Source organism: Crocuta crocuta, unplaced genomic scaffold (assembly GCF_008692635.1).
Source record: "Crocuta crocuta isolate KB4526 unplaced genomic scaffold, BGI_CrCroc_1.0 scaffold105, whole genome shotgun sequence".
NCBI lineage: Eukaryota > Metazoa > Chordata > Mammalia > Carnivora > Hyaenidae > Crocuta > Crocuta crocuta.
Window position 1 is genome coordinate 1,398,729 of NW_027530499.1, and position 22,182 is coordinate 1,420,910.

The 22,182-nt window shown below is 37.1% G+C and overlaps 1 protein-coding gene across 1 annotated transcript in view; it reads right to left on the reverse strand.

The window, feature by feature from the left end:
- Positions 1 to 20,553, reverse strand: part of CNTN5 (contactin 5) — a 433,319-nt gene extending 412,766 nt beyond the window's left edge. The window contains exons 1-2 of the mRNA XM_077766718.1: positions 20,475 to 20,553; positions 15,053 to 15,148 (exon numbers count right to left, since the gene is read on the reverse strand). Coding sequence (XP_077622844.1) covers positions 15,053 to 15,148; positions 20,475 to 20,553 — 175 coding nt within the window. The remainder of the gene's footprint in view (positions 1 to 15,052; positions 15,149 to 20,474) is intronic.
- Between the last annotated feature and the right edge of the window lie 1,629 nt (positions 20,554 to 22,182).

A 22,182-nucleotide genomic window follows, 5' to 3' on the forward strand; every position in this document is an offset into this window, starting at 1 on the left:
AAGACGAGACGGAGAGAGAGAGGGAGAGAGACCCAGAGGAGCTCACGGGAATCACAAAAGGAAAGCACTTCCCCTACGACATTGAATGGGAAAATGAGAGGGGTTTGTTTTTCTGAGATTTTACAATAAGCTGGGCTCAAAGACTGGAGTTTTATAGGTCTGCAGCATGGCTGGTGTGGAGCCCAGTAGGTGCTACAGTACTCCTGTGGAGAAGGAGGGCAGATAAGCCAGTAGTTGATGGCAAGATCTGAGGATCCCCTAAGACTCACTGGGAGAGGTGGTTCCCCCTTCTCAGAGCAGATCTGGGTGAGGTGGCATTTCCTCTCTGGGGACAAAAGAGCAGATTGGTGCCACTAATTATCTTTTCCCCCTTAACATAGGTGCAGAGATGTCTGCTGGAGGAGGGTAACCTGGACACTGGCTCTTTGCTGCATTTTACTATCAAATCAATTCCCTTAAGCTTTGGTACAACTTCCCTTGTGGAACAAACCAGCATTGGTCCCATCATGGCGAGACCCTCCCCAGAGGACCAGCACAAATCCCCACCAGGCCAGGTCATTACAAGTTTGGAGTTTTAAAACTTAGCCAACCTCCTTGGAATAGAACACAGGTGCACTGTGCTGCCAGGTGGCCAGACAGCGTAGATGCAGGCAAGGTGAAAGCAGGGATCTGACAGAAGCCTGGGAATCACAAGGGGGAGATTGTTCTTCTGGAAGGGCTTCCCAGAGAGCTATGAGTTTGAATTCTCCCCTCCAGGATGGGGGAGAGAGATGAAGTCATTTCTCTTCCCCACCCCTCAGCATAAGCTGGCTTCAGCGCCAACAGTGGTGATCTAAACAGCTTATATCAAGCTCCACCCACTGCACTCAGCAGGTGCTGCTTTTCTAGGACAAGTGTGCCTAAGAACCAGAGTAGTAGGCACCTCCTCTAGAAGATCAGCACAAACCTCCTGTAAACATCCCATGTCTACAGACCATAGAATTCTGCAAAGCTACAGCTATAGAGGAAATAGTGTCAGGTTTCTTTTAGTAAGCAGATCAGAGCACACCTAGATAAAACTCATCACCCTCTGGCCAAGGCCAAACTCTCACCAATGCAGGCAAGGAGAAACTCTGCAGAGGACTGACCTGATGGAAAGAGCAGCAAAACACAGCAACAGAGTGCACAAGGCATAAACCAGAGACATTCCTTAAAGCACAGGACCCTGAAGGGGCGCCCGGGTGGCTTAGTTGGTTAGGCGTCCGACTTTCGCTCAGGTCATGATCTCGCGGTTCGTGGGTTTGAGCCTCGCGTCAGGCTCTGTGCTGACTGCCAGCTCAGAGCCTGGAGCCTGTTTCAGAGTCTGTCACTCCCTCTCTCTCTCACACCCTCCCCTGCTCATGCTGTCTCTCTCTCTCTTAGAAATAAATAAAACATTAAAAAAAAAAAAGCACAGGATGCTGGAAAGTATATGGCCTTTTCTTCAAAAAGCCATTACACTAAGGAGCATGAAAAATAATAGGCTTTTCTAACACAGTGAAGACCTAGACAAAATTCCAAGATGAAGGAATTCATACCAAAAGAAAGAACAAGGAAAGGTCACATCTAGGAATCTAATCCAAATATAAGTGCCTGAGGGAGAATTTAAAGCAACAATCATAAGGATACTAACTGGGCTTGGGAAAAGAATTGAAGAAGCCAGGGAATCTTTTAATGCAAAGATAAAAAATCTAACAGCTAGTCAGACCAAAATTTTAAAAATGCTATAACCAAGATATGAAACTGACTGAACATATTGCCCACAAGGATGGAGGAATTAGAGGAAAGAATAAGTGATGTATAAGCTAAAATAATGAAAAATAATAAAACTGAACAAAAGAAAAAGAAGAATTATGGAACACGAGAATACAATTAGGGAAGTCAGTGACTCCATCAAACATAATAACTCTCATATAATAGGAGTCCCAGAGGACGAAGTAGAGAGAAAAGGTGGCAGAAAGTTTTTTTGAGGAAATTATAGTTGAAAACTTACCTCATCTGGGGAAGGAAACAGACACCAAAGTCCAGAAAGCACAGAGAACTCCCATTAAAATCAACAAAAGCAGGCCAACACCAAGATAGTGTCGTTAAATTTGCAAAATATACAGATAAAGAAAAAATCCTAAAAGCAACAAGAGAAAAGAAGTCCTTAACTTGCAAAAGAAAACAAAAAAAGGCTAGCAGACAATCACTCCATAGAAATTAGACAAGCCAGAAGGGAGTGGCATGATATATTCAGCATGAGAATGGAAAAAATATGTAGCCAAGAATACTCTGTCCAGCAAAGCCATCTTTCAGGACAGAAGGAGAGCTAGAGTTTCCTAGAAAAACAAAAGCTAAAGAAGTTCATGACCTCTAAACCAGCCCTACAAGAAATATTAAGGGAACTCTGAGAGGGGGAGAAAACCCAAAGTGACAAAGATTAGAAAGTAACAGACAAAATCTCTAGAAGCAATGACTTAACCAATAACACATGGCTATAAATTCATATCTATCAGTAATCACTCTGATTGTAAATGGGCTAAATGCTCCAATCTAAAGACATTGAGCATATATGCTTCCTATAGGAGACTCATTTTAGACCTAAAGACACCTTCAGATTGAAAGAGAAAGGATGGAGAAACATTTATCATGCTAATAGAAAGCCAGAGTAGCCTTATTTTGTCAGACAAATGAGATTTTAAACCAAACACTGTAACAAGAGATGAAAAGAAGGGCACTATATCATAAAAAAGGGGTCTGTACAACAAGATGTAACAATTGTAAGTATCTATGCCCCCAAGTCAAATATACAAGACAATTAATAACAAACATAAAGGAAATCATTGATGCAATAGTAGTGGACTGTAGCACTGCACTTACATCAATGGACAGATCGTCCAAGCAGAAAATCAACAACAAAACAATGGCTTTGAATGACTCACTGAATCAGATGGATTTAACAGATATATTCAGAACATCTCATTCTAAAGCAGCAGAATACACAATCCTTTCGAGTGCATATGGGGCATTCACCAGCATAGATCACATACTGGGTCACAAATCAGGCCTTAAAAAGAAAAAGAAGATTGAGATCATACCATGCATATTTTCTGACCACAATGCTATGAAACTTGAAGTCATCCAAAAGAAAAAAAAAAAAAAAAAAGGAAAGACAACAAATACATAGAGGTTAAAGAACATCCTAACGACACATGAATATGAAACCAGGACAGTCCAAAATCTTTGGGATGCAGCAAAAGCAGTCATACGAGAGAAGTATATATGAATACATGCCTACCTCAAGAAGCAAGAAAAATCTCAAATATGCAACCCAAACTTACACCTATAGGAGCTAGAAACAACAACAACAAAAACAAGAACAAATAAGGCCTAAGGACAACAGAATAAGGTAAAGAATAAATATTAGAGCAGAAATAAATGACATAGAAAAAAACAAATAAAACTAGTAGAACAGATCAATGAAATTAGGAGCTGGTTCTTTGAAAGAATTAATTAAAATTTTAAAACCTAGTCAGACTTACCAAAAAGAAAAGATAAATTAAGTACATTAATTTATTGATTACATAAATAAAATCATGACTGAGAGAGATCACATAATCTCCCACATCGCATAAATACAATTATAAGAGAATATCATGAAATATTATATGCCAAGAAATGGGCAATAGGAAAGAAATAGATAAATTTCTAGAAAAATACAAACTATTAAAACTGAAACAGGAAGAAATAGAAAATTTGAACAGACCCATAACTGGCAAAGAAATTGAATCAGTAATCAAAACTCTCCCAAAAAACAGAAGTCCTAGGCCAGATGGCTTCCCAGGATAATTCTACCAAACATTTACAGAGGGGTTAATACCTGTTCTTCTCAAACTACTCCAAAAAAATAGAAATGGAAAGAAAACTTCCAAACTCATGCTATGAGTCCAGCATTAGCTTGACCCCTAATTCAGACAAAGACCCCACAGAAAATACAGAATTATAGGCCAATGTTTCTGATGAATATGGATGCAAAATTCTCAGTAAATTATTAGCAAATAAAATCCAACAGCACATTAATAGACTCATTTGCAACCATTCACACCATATGCGATATATTCCTGGGATGCAAGGGTGGTTCAATATTTGCAGATCAATGCAAGACACCACATTAAAGAAAGAATGAGGACCATATGATCCTTTCAATAGATCCAGAAAAATCATTTGACAAAGTACAGCATCCATTCTTGATAAAACAGTCAACAAAGTAGGGTTAGAGGGAACATATCTCAATATCATAAAGGCCACATATGAAAAACCCACAGCTAATATAATCCTTAATAGTGAAAAACTGAAAGTTTTTCCTTTGAGATCAAGTAAAAGACAAGGATGTACACTCTTCGTCGTTGTTATTTAACATGGTACTGGAAGTCTTAGCCTCAGCGATCACACAACAAAAAGAAATGAAGGGCATCCAAATCAGCAAGGAAGAAGTCAAAATTTCATTATTTACTGGTGACGTAATATTCTATAGAAATCCCCAAAGATTCTACCAAAATATTGCCAGAACTGATACATGAATTCAGTAAAGTTGCAGGATACAAAATCAAAGCACAGCAATCTATTATATTTCTACACACCAATAATGAAGCAGGAGAAAGAGAAATCAAGTAATTGATCACAGTACAATTGCACCCAAACCCATAAGATACCTAGGAATAAACCTAACCAAAGCAGTTAAACATCTGTACTCTGAAACTATACAACACTGATGAAAGAAATTGAAGAGGACACAAAGGAATGGAAAAACATCCCATGTTCATGAATTAAAAGAATTAATATTGTTAAACTGTCTAACTATCCAAAGCAATGTATACATTTACTGCAATCTCTATCATAATAACACAAATATTTTTCTCAGACCTAGAACAAACAATCCTATAATTTGTATAGGACCACAAAAGACCCAGAATAGCCAAGGTAATCTTGAAAAAGAAACGCAAAGCTGGAAGCATCACAATTCTGGACTTCAAGTTATATTAAAAAGCTGTAGTGATCAAGACAGTATGGTACTGGTACAAACATAAACACACAGATCAATAGAATAGAAATTAAAACCCAGAAATGGACCCACAACTATATGGTTAACTAATCTTTGACAAAGCAAGAAAGAATATCCAATGGGAAAAAGATAGTCCCTTCAACAAATGATGTTGGAAAAACTGGAGAGCAACATGCAAAATAACGAAACTCGACTACTTTTTTACATCATATACAAAAATAAATTCGAAATAAATTCATACACATACACATTTAGGGTGAAAGAAAGACCTAAAATGAGACAGGAAACCATCAAAATTCTAGAGAAACAGGCAGTAACCTCTTTGACATGGGTTGTAGCAACTTGTTACTTAATATATCTCCTGAGGCAAAAGAAATAAAAACAAAAATGAACTATCTGGACTTCATTAAGATACAAAGTTTCTGCACAGTGAAGGAAACAATCAACGAAACTAAAAGGTAACCTTCAGAATGGGAAAAATATTTTCAAATGATGTAAATGATAAAGTGTCAGTATTCAAAATCTATAAAGAACTTATCAAATTCAACACCCAGAAAACAAATAACCTAGTTTAAAAATGGAGAGAAGACTTGAATAGACATTATTCCAAAGAAGACACATGAAAAGATGCTCAACATCACTCATCACCATCATGGAAATACAAATAAAAGCCGCAATTAGATATCACCTCACACCTGTCAGAATGGCTAAAATTAACAACATAGAAAATAACAGGTTTTGGCCAGGATGTGGAGAAAGGGGAACTCTCTTACACTGTTGGTGGGAATGTAAACTGAGGCATCCACTCTGGTAAACAGTATGGAGGCTCCTCAAAAAGTTAAAAATAGGAAGACCCTATGATTCAGTAATTGCACTACTCGGTATTTACCCCCAAAATACAGAAATACTGACTCGAAGGGACATATGCGTCCCTTCAATGCATACTTATACATGCTTATAGCAGTATTATCAACAATAGCCAAATTATGGGAAAAGCCCAAATGTCCATTGACTAATGAATGGATAAGATGTGGTAATATTTACAATGGAATATTACTCAGCCATCAAAAAGAACAAAATCTTGCCATTTGGAGCTAGACTGTATTATGCTAAGTAAAATAAGTCAATCAGAGGAAGATCAATAGCATATGATGTCACCTGTACGTGGAATTTAAGAAATGAAACAGAAAGATAGAGAGACAATCAAGAAATAGACTACAGAGAACAAACTGAGGGTTATTGGAGGGAGTCGGGGGGTGAACTAAATGGGTGATGGGTATTAAGAAGGACACTGGTCATGATAGGCACTGGGTGTTATGTGTAAGTGATGAATCACTAAATTTTACTCCTGAAACTAATATCATCCTACATGTTAACTAACTGGAATTTAAATAAAAACTTGCAATAAAAAATAAAATTCTGATAAAATAGTTAATTATGGATTGAAAGTAGATTATAAAACAAGATTGAGGAACAAACTAGAACTAAGTGTCAGTTAAATATATATGCTATAATGATCTACATGACTATTTGGATGAGACAGAAATTTTGATCTGAGATTTCTAGTATGTATTAGTTTATGTACTCATTTCACAATATATGATCTCATTTGCCAAAACCAAGGTAGTTGTTGAGGTCATAGTTGACAGCTGTCAGAGCAGGGATGCAAAATAAAGCCCTTTTCACCAAATAGCCCTGGCTTATTCTTTCTATACTTACCTTGCCTCTTCAGCAAGAAATTTTTATTTTACTTTTCTAAGACATTTTCAGAGTTCTCCTTTTACTTGACCAAGCAAGGCACTAGAATTCAATCACGATTTCTCAGTATGATTATCCTCTCCATTGCTAACTCTAATTCTTTACCTTTCAGTTTGTTATATTGGCAAAAATACAAAATATCACGCTTTATTCTTCTCTATTAATGATGAGAATCACATTTTATTTATATATTCTATAATTATGTTCATTCACAGCATCATTATGAGAAAAAGGTAAATGGTAAGAAAAGTTTACTCACTACATGGTGAGGGGTCTCCAAGCCATTATGAGGAATTTCACTTTGATTTTGAATGGGATGGTTTAATGTTTTGCTTAGGGTGTCATAACAGAATACCATAGACTGAGTAGCTTAAACAACGGAAATTTATTTTCCCATAGGACTGAAGGCTGGACATCTGAGTTCAGTGTGTCAGCGTAGTTGGTTTCTGGTGAGAGCTCTCTTTCTGACTTGCATATACTGCCTTTGTAGTATATTATTTTTTTAAATGTTTTATATATTTCTGAGAAAGACAGACAGAGAGAGAGAGAGAGAGAGAGAGGCGGCATGAGCAGGGGAGGGTCAGAGAGAGAGGGAGACACTGAATCCGAAGCAGGCTCCAGGCTCTGAGCTAGCTGTCAGCACAGAGCCTGATGCGGGGCTCGAACCCATGAACCGTGAGATAATGACCTGAGCTGAAGATGGACGCCTAACTGACTGAGCCACCCAGGCACCCCTGCCTTTGTAGTATATTCTTACATGAAGGAGAGAGAAAGAGTGTTGGGAGATGAATCCTTTCTAAGGGCTCATTCTGCCAAAGACATCCTGTAGGGGAGTGTTTGGTGGGCAAAAGAATTAAGTACCAAGGGTTTTGATAATCCACCTTGGATAAAGCTTTATTATTTATGGCCTCTTCGACTTTATGCAAGGCCTGTTCATCTTCCTTGGTGAGACTCCGTGGAGATTTTGGATTGGGATCTCCTGAAGGATGTTAAAAAGAGGCCTTAGATCTGAAGTAATAAGTTTTAGATAGGGCCGAATCCAATTAATTTCCCCTAAAAGTTTTTGAAAATATATACGGGTGACTAAATGGTCCTTTCTTAGTTGTAAAGGTTGATGGGTCACTGTTTGAGTGCTAAGTATTCTGCCCAAGTAATTAAAGGGCAGTAAGGGCAATTCCACTTGAATCTTATCTGGAGCTATTGTTAGACCAAATTGCCACGGGGAAGCTACAGTTTTCATTAGGATCTCTTGCAGTATAGTTGATCAGGGTGAGCCAGAAGTATGTCATCCATATAATGAATAAGGTAGAGGCCATTTATAAGCCTCTCTGACCAGTTCTAGGGACAGATTTACAAACTTTTGGCAAAGTGTAGGGCTATTTTTCATTCCTTGTGGCAGGACCTTCCACTGATACCTTTGATAAGGCTGCTTAATTTTCAGAAGGCAGACTAAAAGCAAACCTCTGGCAATCCTCCTGATAAAGGAGAGATGTTGAAGAAACAACTTTGTAAATCTATTGCAATTACTTGAAAACCTTTTGGCACTGCCACAAGGGATGGGACCCTTGGCTGTACTGTACTTTCCATAGTAGCATTTATTGCCCTCAGATCTTGCAATAATCTCCATTTACCTGATTTTTTCGTAATAACAAAACTGGGAGTATTCCATGGACTACTTGAAATAGTAGACTTGATATGTCCTTCCTTAAACTGCTGCTCTATAAGTTGTATTGCTGCTGCTATTTTTTCAGAAGTTAAGGGCTATTGTTCTACCCAAACAGGAGCATCTGACTTCCAGATTATTGGGTCAGCAGCAAAAGGAACAATGGCCCCTACTATAAATTTGGATAGCCAATCTCTTTTTTGTCCAATTTGGGTTTTATATTTAAGGGAATTATTATGCCCTGTTGTGTCTGGTCCAACCTTTTGTTGGGAGGAAGCTGCATTTGTAACATCTGACTAGCGACCTTGTCATCTGGGGTGTAAAGTAACATTCCCATTTGGGATAAAATGTCTCGTCCCCATAAAGAAAAAGGGATGGAAGGAATAACATAAGGACAAAAAGTTCCTGAATTGTGCTCCTCATCTGACCATTTTAGAATTTGAGAGCTTGTTGCCACATAGAAGCCTGTCCTATACCCACAAGAGTAGCAGGAGCATTCTGAGTTGGCCAAGCTGAGCGCCAATCTTTGCCTGCAATGCAGGAGATATCTGCTCCAGTGTCTAGAAGTCCTTGAGTAGGAATTCCCTGAATCTGCAATACTTTAGTGGGCCTAGGGGCTTTAATCTCCTATATTCAAAAGGCCATATCGCTAGAGCCAAAGCCTCCTTCTTCTTTGGGGGCATTAGCAGCATCCTTTCCTATGTGATAATAAGGCAATAATAGTAACTGGGCAATTCTTTGATCCTTAAAATTTTGCTTGGTGGAAGAAGGAGGAGAGACCAGCAACTTGATCTCTCCCTGATAATCAGCTTCAACTACCTCAGGGATTAAAGTGATCCCCTGAAGGGAGACGGAGTTCTGTTCCAATATTAGTCCAGCTACCCCAGGAGGCAGGGGCCTCTTTACACTGGTGGGAATAGTTATAGGAGGCGAATCAGGCGTTAGTATTGTGCTGGTGGTGGAACGGAGGTCCAGTCCTGCGCTGCCTGGTGTTGCCCTATAGAGCTCAGAGACTGATTGAAATTGGCGAACAGACTGAGAGGGCTGAGGGATGTTGCCCCAATTAGTGTCGGGGCCTGGGGCTGGACCCTCAATCCGTTTCCCTGGTCCTGAGATTTTTGGAAATTGGTTCCCAGTGGTTGGCCATTTTTGTGAAATTTAGATTTACAATCTTTGGCCCAGTGAAAGCCCTTTTGACACCTAGGGCATATAGTCCTGGGCGTGTTGTTATTATTTATCACCTGAGGAACAGTTGTAGTTGGCAGAAAGGTAATTGCCTTTTTTGTAGGGCAGTCCCTACTGAAATGTCCTACTTGCCCACAAGAATAGCAATTAAACCTTGAGGAAGGTTTTCGCTTTTAGTACCTCCTGACTGCCCTAAGGACCTGACATATTGAGGTTTCTCCCTTTAGAGCTGCTATGATAACCACGCCCTGGATAAAGGCAGAATTTACATCCCATTGTTTGACATAATCAGTTAACAGTTAACATGCCAGTTTTTCTTATGGGTCATAATAAAGACAGGCTGGTAGAAGAGGCATTTTCAAATGCTAGTTGTTTAGAGAATGTCCGCTGCCTCATCATTAGTTATCCCTCTTCTAACAGCTTGTATGAGTCTAGATACAAAATCCTCATAGCTTTCATTTGATCGTTGTTGGTTTTTGCCCAAGGTAGCGGCCCTGCCTGTTGTAATTGGCAAAGTTCTCCATGCGTTATAGGCACAATCAGTCACCTGCTATAAGGTGACCCTGTCAAGATACATTTGAGTTTGAGCAGTGTCAAAATCACCCTCACCTAGGAGTTTATCGAGGGTAATGTCTCTCCTATTTATCCTTTTATTTATTGCTACTCTTTTTCTAGCTAGGTCATCATAGTCCACTTTCCATAGCAGATATTAGTCTCCTGACAGGCATGATTTTGCAACTTGAATCCAGTCATAAGGTGTCATCCAGCGGGATACTAGGGCCTCTAGCAATGTGAGTGTATAGGGCTCAAGTGCCTCATATTTGGTACAGGCAGTTTTTAGTTCCTTAACAATCATATAGGGAAGAGGTTCCCAAGAAAGGTCTTCATCAAATTCTTCCCCAAGAGCAATGGGGAAGCAGCGAACAAAATCTGTATCTCCCTCTTTTTCCATCTCTTTAACGGTGGCTCTTAGCCCTACTCCTTTTGAAGGTTGCATGGGAGGAAGCTGCTCAGATGGAGGGAAAGTCCCTGTAGTCTGAATGGGGAAAGCCCACTTGTTTGATGTTAAATTTGAAACCTTTGTAGTGATGGAGTTGGGGACAGTCCCTGAGTCCACCTTATTATGATTTGGGGGGGGGGGCGGTGGGCTTGAAGACTCCAGAAGTATCTTTTGAGGGGTCTAATGCCCCCTTTATGATGGTCAATAGAGGAAAAATCTTGGCCTGGATTTTTTTAAGTTCTTGTGAAATATAGCATTGTCTAATTTCATCCCCAAGTTTACTCCAGATATCTATGCTGACAGTTCCTTCCTCGGGTACCCAGGGGCACAGTTTTTGAACAAAACATAGAAATTGAGCAATTTGTTGAGGAGATGCCTTTACCCCTTTCTTTGTAAGCATGCTCCATATTACATCTATAAAGAGTCTCCTTTCCTTAGACACTTTATGGCCCATAACTTCTCAAAAACAGTTCTTTGCTTATCCACCAACTAACCCTACTTATCTTATGCAGGAGGGTCTGCAACACCCAAAGGTAGAATCCTAACCATCCCGAAAACAGTGAAAATGACTTGGTTTAAAGGGATTATCTTCAGGTACATTGTTCGGGTGCCAGTATGCTGGAGTCCAGCTCTGGCTGGGTCCAGGGGTCCCTGAAGGATGGAAGGTGAGGGAGGGAGTCAGAAAGCCTGAGAATCTTTCTGATCACCAGGCAGGCATCTCTGCCTTGTCGGTTTTGGTGTCTTTATTTATAGGTCAACCATTAACATGGCATCAGAAAATGGAATTTTTACAATGGATTGTTCTCTGTGATAAGATGTTTTTGGAAAATGAACAGAAACAGGTTTTACAGAAGTATTCTTGCAGAACTGCCCCAATTATAGTGAGGTTGAGTAACTAAGAAAATAACAGGATGCTCACATTTTAATAACACTAAGATTAAATCATAGGTTTGTAGATACTCTTATCCATCTTCATTACAGCTGCCAGTGTAAGGGAAGGTGTTTGTGGAATGTAGGCCTTAGAGAAGGGACTACTATATATCACCAGTTAACAAAGATATATGTAGTAACTTATGTTCTGCTCTTATATGTTCCTTCTCTCTAAGTTAGGCTCTTTGTCTTTGGGCACGACTTGATTTTCCAGTTATATTCTTTATGGCACTGGAGAACCAAACATACCTTTAAAGAGTTTAACTCATATCCAATACATAGACTAGCCTCTCCAAGTGTATTTACCTTTGTGTCTAGTTTTTTGTCTATGATTTCTTGAATAGCGAGGGCATGAGAGACATTTTTGGTTAGCTGATTTACATGTTGAGCTGCAATGGTAGAAACAGAATTGTACATGTAAAGTTCAGTATTTTATGAGTAAGAGTCATTAGCCTGTTCATAGCTCAAGGGAAGTTTGGAGGGAAACAGGACCTGCCGGAGACATGATGTCTGTTCCCATAATCGAAAGAAGAAGTTCCCACAATAAGTTCCTTCACAAGGTGCAATCATCATACCAGAACCAGAATAAGGGGACAGGTCACTCCCGATACCAATCAACAAGGTACCTTGAGGGTCGGTGCTCAAGCAGAAATAATTGAGTGGGGGTGGATATCGGTCGTTGTCTGATTGGCAAGAGACCGTGCAAACTTGCTTTAACCTCACCAGGAGCTTTCTCGACTAGTGGGCTCAGACTGGCTCCCAACAAAATAGCAAGTTCTCTAGTGTCTCTACTTATAAGGACACTAATCCTATCCTGAAGGCCCTATCCTCATGACCTTATCCAAAACTAATCATCTCCCAAAGGCTCCATCTCAGAATACCGTCACACAACATATGAATTTTGGATTAATTCAATTTAGTTCTTAGTAGATGAGGAGTTTCTCGAGAGTGTCATGCAGAGTCATGAGAACGACATGATATAACTTAGTTTTAAAGAATTACTTTGGCTATTATGCTAAGAACAGATTTTTAAAAAAAAGATAAAATAAAAGACAAGGGAGATTAGTTAAAATGGTACTGCAAATAATCCTAGTAGGAGATGATGGTGGTTCATCATCACCCTACAGTAGAGGGTGTGAGAAATGGTCAGATTTTGGAGAAAGTTTTGAAGTGACTAAGTCTTGATGGATAGTGAGAGATGGAATTGCCTTTCTTTGAAGTGAAAAAGGGTGCAGGTGGAAGAGATTTGGGAAAGATATAGCCAGGAGTTCACTAAGTAATTTCTTAAAGTAGACAGAAAAAGGATGAACTACAGTGCAAAAGTTAAGGGATTGATGGAAGAAGCACAACAATGCATCTCTACTAAATAAAGGGAAATTAGAATGTATCAGTACAGATGCTAATGAGTGTTTGATTTTGTGGTGAAGGCTGTGGAAGTTATCCCATAATTGCTTTCCTTTTCACAGTAAAGTAGGTTGTAAGGTTATCAACTGAAAGTGGGGATCACACAAAAACTGAAGGATGGAAGAGACACCAAAATTTTGATAGAATTGCAGTAAGAGAAGTGAAGTGTTTTTTTTTTTTTTTCTTTAAATTTCTGGTCAGTGTTAAAGTGTACTTGATATTCATCATTTGATTTTTAAACTCAGATCAGTCTGCATAACTCTCTGTCTCTTTACCTTTGTAGTCGTTGGGTCTACATCAAGATTAAGGTTTTGCCAAATGTCAAATCAGTGTGATGAAGCATAAGAGAGATGAGAAAACTGAGGCAATATGCAAAAAAATGATAAGGAGAAAAGTGAAAATCAAAGGAAGGGAAGTTGGATGAAAAAGAACTAGGATCAATGACTTGTAGATTTCAAAGAGGTTAATAGATTCCTGGAATCAGGGTACTGGAAGGAATGAGCAGGTAATAGTAAGAGTAGATGCTATTCAAAGAATAGAAGTGTGGTAACTGAGAGATTGTAGCTGTTGGTAATAACAGATCAAATGGCTGAGGTTGATTACAAAACAAGAGCATTCCCCTGGAGAAATAAAAGAAATGAAGAGGACAGAATGTTGTAAGATTTCTTTTGAAATTATCAAATACTAAGATTGGAGTAGTACTGAAGAAATTGACAATGACCCAGGAGGTAAATTCTTCAGGAAATGAAGATAATGAGCTGGGAGGGTGTAACTGACTGCAGCAATAAAGTGTCTGGTGGCTTGAAATTCGAAACTGAAGATTTGAAAGGAGTAGGAAGGGAGAATGGGTAAGAGGAGAAGGGAGGGTATCTTCTCCAATCTTTGAATACAATTTGGGAGAATAAACAGCTATAACTTTAAAGGGCTGCAGGAGAATCCATGTCTCCAGGGGATATGAAAGTTTCAACTGGAGCAAGAATTTAAAAGGAATGTTTCACAAAGAAGCTAAAGATAGATAGGATTTGGCTGATCAGGAGACAACTACTCAACTGGTAAGTGTTAGGCATTGGCCTGGATGCTGAGTTACTTCTGCTATTTGAGCCATCCCCTAAAACTCTGTGGTGCTGATATTTGAGTGAATCATTTGACATATCACCCCAAAATGAGTACCTAGCATAATATAACCTCTCCTACCATATTAAATTATACAGTAAACCTGATATTTTTTTTTAATTTTTAAAAAAAGATTTAAATAATCTCTGCACCCAACATGGGACTTGAACTCACAACTCCAAAAATATCAAGAATTGCATGCTCCATCAACTGAGTCAGCCAGGTACCCCCAGTCTAATATTTCTTATGATATATATATATATTGTGTATATATATATATATACACAATAGCAACCATCTGGTATTGCTCTTACTGGTCTCAATCAAATATCACATTTTTATTTATTTAATCAATTATTAATGATGAGGGAAACAAGGCAAGAAAAATGTGGTTTAAATTAAATTCCCAGTCTGTGGCCCATTGATAGATGTCAGAGACCTTTAGCATGTAACTCCCCAAAAAGTTTATGACTGTCTCAATGCCTTAATGTTTACACTTCCATAAAAACTAAAAGCAACCTTATCTTGACAATAGCTAAATCTTCAGGGTCCTGTGAGACCCTGATTTCAGCATCCAGAAATTCCTTGGAGACTTGTGTTATCTATATCTCTCTTCCCTCCACAAACTTGAGAGTATATACTCAGTCGCTCCTCAGAACCCCAGTGCAGGCAGACATAGCCACAACAATCCTCAATTAGAATGGGAATAAAACAATCTTATCATAGGACAGCCGTCTTCTGTCAAGTGATATTTAGAGTATATGATCTTTAATTACTTAGCTGGTACTCTGATACAACACAAAAGAAAAGAAAAGAAAAGAAAAGAAAAAAACATGCACATTTCCATCTGGAATGTTTCCTAGTCAATACACTGTCTAAAAGAATGAACATATAGTAAAAAAGAGCAGCAGCAATATAGAATGGGATCCTACTGTACCTGGTGAATGAGGCGGAGGAGAGCACATCAGAACAACCCCCTGGCCTTCCCTCACAGAGACTGCACTTCTTGTCCGGCCACTAAAATTTCCCAGATCTGTCAACATAACACAGCATTTAGATGCAAGGCTTAAAAAATGAAGAAGAAGAGAAGAAAAATAAAAGCTTAAGGAATTACTACTTTTATAACTTGTACCTACTTTTCTCTCATTATCCAGACAAGGTTTATTTTTGTTTGTTGAGCAGTGATAGGAGGGCCTTAAAAATAAATCCATACCATCCAATTTTAAATACCACAGTTTTCAGATTATATGCACTGCACATTATTTCTATTGAGGCTGCATACAAGTTGCCAGTGTAGGGAAAAAATAGACAATGCATTTATAACCCATTAAATAGTCTTTTTATTTCTTTATAATATTTCCTACATATTGTATTTTCTACTGTTAATAAAACCTATTCATGCATAGTGAGAAGAGAAATAGAAGTGGTTAGGGGTGCCTGGTGTCCACACTGCTGCCTCATTATGTAATGCCAAAAATGGCGTGTAAAACTAAGCATGAATTTTCCAAATTAGAGGGACTTGTGTGCTCTAGCAGAATATAATGAAGACATAAAGTATTCTTTTTCTATAAATTTGAGTGAAAAATTCCTGCTATCTTCATTTTATAGAAGCCTGGAATGGCTTGTGCAAATTAATTATACTCATCCATTTTGATTACTCTGGGAATATTGTAGTTATCAAAATACTCAACTGTAAGTATGAAGGATTATAGCATTGATTGGGGTTCAACTGTCTTCCCTTAAATTATGTTGTATTTGCACAATTTGAAAATACTTTTTAAAAAACAAAGTAGCCTAAAAAAGAATGACATATATGATTTGTATCTCTATTATTTTTTATTAATCCACTCATAGCTCAGTATATATGGCCCTTTCCCCCTTCTTGGGCTAGGTTGATCAACAATGTGATTTTTAGAATAGTCTCCTAGAAATTGCAGGAGTTCATTATTTTAATAAATAAACATTGTCCTCGAATTCTCAGTCTATAAAATATGTTCTCAAAGTGAAAAATGCTTCTTGAAAATGTTCTGCCTTTTCTTCCATTATTCACCAATTGTTAAAGAGATTTTTTGAAACTCCTCATTACTTCATGTTAAAATAGTATGTTTCATAATAATCCAATGTAGACTCTCAAATTTAATGTTTGTTAACTGGATAAATGATGAGAGTGAGCAGTAAAGGAAAAATACTGAAATTATATGAAGAAGGTAAATCACTAATTTTAATACCATAAAAGGGATCCTATTCTTCAGCTTTTTTGAGATATATGCAGTAATTTACTGATTTAGTGAATGTACAATCAAATCTTCTTAAATACATTCAAAATTATGAAGACCTAATAAATAGTAAAGGCATAATGGCAAATAAATAGAAAAGTATTCACTGTTGATGGAAGTGTTAGGATTTAACACATAATTCTATGTTTCATTGTAAATAGTTAAGCATTTGAAAGGCTGTACAGATAAAAAAGAAAGAGTTGTCTAATTTTACTTTTTTTCCCTTGGTGATGGTGGTTTGAAAACATACACACTAACTTACGGTAAAAATCAAGTTTACTCATTTTCAAAGATATGTGACTCATGACTTTAAATTCATATACATTGATTCTTAAGGATAAAAGCTGTCTTTTTCCCAATAGATAATCTTAATATAAAAATAAGCATAGCAAGGTTTCTAATTTGACTCCCTTTGACTCTACTATTAAACACATAGCACAGAAGCTACACCATGTGGCAGTGGTTGTTGCATTAAGGCTATAATATCTCTTTAGAGATTATATGGTTTTACTTTCCTTTTTTCATCCTCACTGAATTTATAAACTTTGAAAGGCTATTAATCTATTATAACTGAATTTCTTAAATGATTTCTTCTTTTTTAAAATTTTTTTCTTTAATTTCTGAGAGAGAGAGACAGACAGCGTGAGCAGGGGAGAGTCAGAGAGAGAGGGAAACACAGAATCTGAAACAGGATCCAGACTCTGAGCTGTCAGCACAGAGCTCTATGTGGAGCTGGAACCCACGAACTGTGAGATCATGATCTGAGCCAAAGTCGGACGATTAACTGAGTGAGCCACCCGGGTGCCCCTCTTAAATGATTTCTGAAACACTATGTAACTTCCAATACATTACTATGAGTTTATGTTATGTTTATTATGACATTTCACACCAACCTATTGTAGGTAAAAGAATATTTTAATAGAAAACAATCCTAAATGTATATTGTTAACAGATAGTAAGGTCTAAGAGTGATTTCTCCTGAAATACTTCATAAAGATCACACTGGATGTTATAGTGGGCTGAGCAAATTTGCAAGCAAGTTAGGAAGGTTTTTAACCCCCTGAGAAGACACACACACACACACACACACACACACTTCAAAAACCATTGACTAGAAAAGTGAATTATTATTTGAAAGAGTTGGAGAGAGAAAGGTAGTCAGAAATTGGCAAGAAGGGAAGTGCATAATGGGTCTGGACACTGATCTTATGATCTTATGTTAAATACAGTAGATTGGTTAGTTATTAGGGAGAAATGAAGGGAAAGTGTCAACGCAACAAGATAAGTTCTATACAACTAAGAATAAAATGTTGAGGTTTTTCTGTCTCCTCGGCTTTCATTTCCTAGTCTTAAATCTGTTCTGAGTAAGTGACAGTGTTGGGTGTGTGGGACTTGTGTGTTTGGAAGAAGGAATGGGAGTCCAGTGCTTGTTTAAATTGCACTTGGTCCTGTAGGTGGTGTTAATAAGTTTTAGACTGTCAATACTCCAGGCATTCTCAATTAATTCTCTAACCTAAAAGGTGTTGTGAAAACAGATAATTTATTATGAGTTCTAAACTTCATAAAATTACATTTAAATTTTACAAAACTAAAACTATTGAAACTTAGGTAAAACACTTGAGAAGTCAGAGACTTCAGTTTTATTAATTACTAACATTTGGGTATTAGATTCTTATGTAAAATTAAAGAACTAAAATAGGTACTCTTCCTGAGGTGTCTCATGGCTTTAACTTCTGTGACTTCTGTAAAAATGACTGATAGATTTTCTAATATTTGCTGCTTCACTTGCAAAGTTGTTGCATATTGAAGTCTTCTTTCATCACTTTTACTTTTTGTTGTTACTGTTGTTTCTGTTTTCATTAGGATTATTAAAATCATTGTCAAATTTTTGTGTCTCATATAAACATCCTGTAATACAAATTGGTTGTACCTCATTCAGAAACTATCTTTGACATTCTAAAACAATAAAAAAAGGGAAATGAAAATAGGTGAATAATAATCACACTAGCTACTAGCATATATGCTATGCTGGGCATCTTGTAGATTAAATACTAATGTATCCATTTTAAAGATTACTAACATATGTGAAGAGCAAATAAAAACTTGTCTATGATTGTAAGGTTAATAAATAGTGAGTTGGCAAATCAAAATCAACATGGTTATTTAAAACAATGAATTAGCACAAAACCAATTCAATATTTGGAAATTAGACCAAGTTGATTTTAGGACTTTAGAAATAATCCTCATAAGAATCTCATAAAAAAATCATTTTCTGACAAATTAAAGACCTATAGATGAAAAAAATTAGTGAAGAATGGAAAAATAATTCTTACATTTATTTTGAAAAAGAATTAAATTAACATTTCTAAGTACATAGCCATTTGTCTGCATGTAAAATATTTCCTGACACCCTACAACAAATATGATTATTAATAATTTCTAAAATAAAAGTTTGATTGTTGACTGGCATCTTGACTGAAAGCCATTGAAACATGAAGCTTTGTGGTATTCTTATTGGCAAATGTGAGCTCATAAGCCTATGATCAATTTGTAAGCACAGAGAACAAAGGCTTATCCTCACTTATTGATGAGGGGACATTGGCTTTCACTAAGGTTAAATAACAGATGTAAAAACTCACAGCCATTATTTGAGCCTTTAAGATGACAAATTTATTTTTGGAACTAGCATGTTTTTAATCTAGAGTTATTCGATTACTCTTAATTTAGAATCTTTTAGTTGATGTGATTATTTCTCTAAATATTTAACTATTGCACCACATGAAGTATCTACAATTCTTTAAAACAATTGTAAGTCCATGAATGTGACATCATATTATCTTTTAAAAATGTTAATTATTTAATAATTCTTTTCAAAATATCAGTTGAGTTAATTACAGGTATCTCAAAAAATACACTCGATTTATTACATGAAAATAAGAAGTGAATTAAGATACAGCTAGAGATATAGTGAGGTAAGTCTACAAGAGATCATGACAGCTATATGAAACTTTCTTCATTCCCATTATTCCTTTATATATATTACAGGTCCAATGACTAATCTCTTGCTGTGGCTTGCCATTTTCACTTGGCGTATTATCAGATATTAATCATCCAACCAAAGGTTTCACTAATTAAGAGGAAACCAAAGTACACCAGTGTATGTTTGCCCTGGAAGAGACAATTTTAACTACATTACAAGTAAAACAGTAAATTGTAATTGCTTTTATAAAAAGATCAATTATCCAAAGAGTGTGATAAAAATGTGTTTGATCTTAGGTCTTTTCTTTGATATCTTGATGTATGTACAAAAAGCTACTTCAACTATGAATAATACATACATTGAAATAATCTCAAAAGCAAAAGTTGTATATAAATTTGACTAATGTGATGATAGTGTATGAATCCTGGCACAGGTTTTATACATGTGACTTAACTTTCTACACACTAGGTAAGCAATTATATAAACAATTCTCTTTTTTTCCCACTTAAATAATGCTTTTTTTAACTTAAAAATTAATTCCAGTATAATTCGCATACTGTGTTATATTAGTTTTAGGTGTACAATAGAGAGATTTAACAATTCTACACATTACTCAGGGCTCATCATAAAGTATACTCAGTCTCACTTATTTCACCCAACTCCCCTTCTTCCCTCTAGTAACCGTCAGTTTGTTTTCTATAGTTAAGAAATAAATAATTATTATTTGCTTACTTCAAAGTTCATATTGGTTATTAAAACTCACATCAGTCTTAATTCATGAAAAATGTCAGGAAATTATAAGGCTGAGCATCAAAACATAAATCATCATCATCATCATCATCATCAGTAAATAGAACATGTATATAAATTTTGAGTATTATAGACCAGACCCATAGAGACAGGGGAAAGGTGTCATTTAGTAAAACCAGCAAGTCATTTAGTAGTCCTAAAATTCATATATCTTTTGATTGTCTCCAAATCTTTGGGTCTAACTATTCTCTTCAGCCATTTTACATTATATAAGATTAATACGTCCTTACCTACAAACATGACTCTTCTCTCTCTTAGCACAACTTCAACCTAAGTTAAATAAAACTATTTACCTATTGTGCTCTTGGTGAGGGAATGTGAATGAAGAATAACATCAACGATGATGACTAGTTTTGTTCTAAATTCATCCATCCTACCCAAAGGTAGGCCCTTTGTGCTATCTAAACACAATATATTTATGGAGTCCACTCACTTCATTCTCTAGACAACACTTTTACATTTCTCTTTTAAAACAACCTCCTGCCCTTTCTCCCACTTCTTCCCTCCTACTCCCTGGAGAAAACAGAAGTAATAAAAAGCAGAACTAACTGAGTACCTGGGTGGCTCAGTTAGTTAAGCATCTGACTTCATCTTAGGTCAGATCAGACTTCATCTCAGGTTTGTGGGTTTAAGTCCTGCTTCAGGCTCTGTGTTGACAGCTGAGAGCCTGGAACCTGCTTCAGATTCTATGTCTCCCTCTCTTTCTGCCCCTCCCCACTCTCTCTCTTTCTCTCTCAAAGATAAATAAACATTAACCAAATTAAAAAAAAAATCACTGGTGGGGCGCCTGGGTAGCTCAGTCAGTTAAGCTTCCAACTTCAACTGAGCTCATGATCTCATGGTTCATGGGCTCAAGCCCCACGTCCAGCTCTGTGCTGACAGCTCAGAACCTGGAGCCTGTTTCAGATTCTGTCTCCATCTTCTCTCTGCCCCTACCCTGCTCACAATCTGTCTCTCTCTCTCTCAAAAATAAATAAAAGCATTTAAAAATATCACTGATATACATTTCTCCTATGGGAGTCACTGCAATGTGTGTCCAGGTTCTCCTTCAATAAAGGACTTGTCCCAACAGTTGGAGGTCCTACTGACAGCTTTTAGCTCTTAGTACCTTTCTGGACTGCCTTTGCTGCAGAGAATCAACTCAACCAGGTAATTATATCCCTTCCTTGGGTAGCACACAGCCAACAACTGCTCAGTGAGTAAATACAATGACCTGACTACCTTGGTGCAATTCTAAAAAACCCTGAAAAGTCATTCTAGCTTTAAATATCCTCTTGGTGTCAGCTGGGGTTACTGTTAAAACTACATCACAGCTCCAGTGATTCTTCTCACACCTGCTCCTTCGTCCTCCCTTTAATTGTGAATTAAAAGGGCACTTTTAAAATAAGAATCATCCACACTAATCTCCATTCAGAGGCTGTTTCCCAGGGAAGCCAGCCTGCAACATTACCACATTAGCTGTCAACTTATCTATATTTACACTGTTTCTAATTATCTTATTATAAATGAACTGTCTTCGATCTAATCAGAGACCCACCTCTCCCTTCTGCATCATCAAAACATTCAAAATACTGATATTTCTCCAAATTTTAAAAGAAGAAGAGGGAAAAATACCTCTTTCACCTAATTTCCTTCCAAGTACCAATCCATTCTCCCCACCCCATAAGACAAACAAACAAACAAACACTGCAAAAGACTCCAATTGTCTTAAAAGCTTCTCAAATCTGGCTGTCTTCCTAACACTGACCAAATGCTACCATGAAGTAAACCAGTGATCTTCACATTTTTAAATTTATTGATCAATTCCTCATCTACCTGACCTAAAACAAGCATTTAATGGAGTTGTTCATACTTTTCTTCTGATAACAATTATTTTTGCTTGAATTTCTGCTCCTTTTCTCTACCCTCCCTTGTGTGAATGCAACTTTCATTAGCCACCTTCACTGCTCCCTAATGATTGCCGCTTTCATTTGCTTATTCTTCCTCATATTTCCAATATCC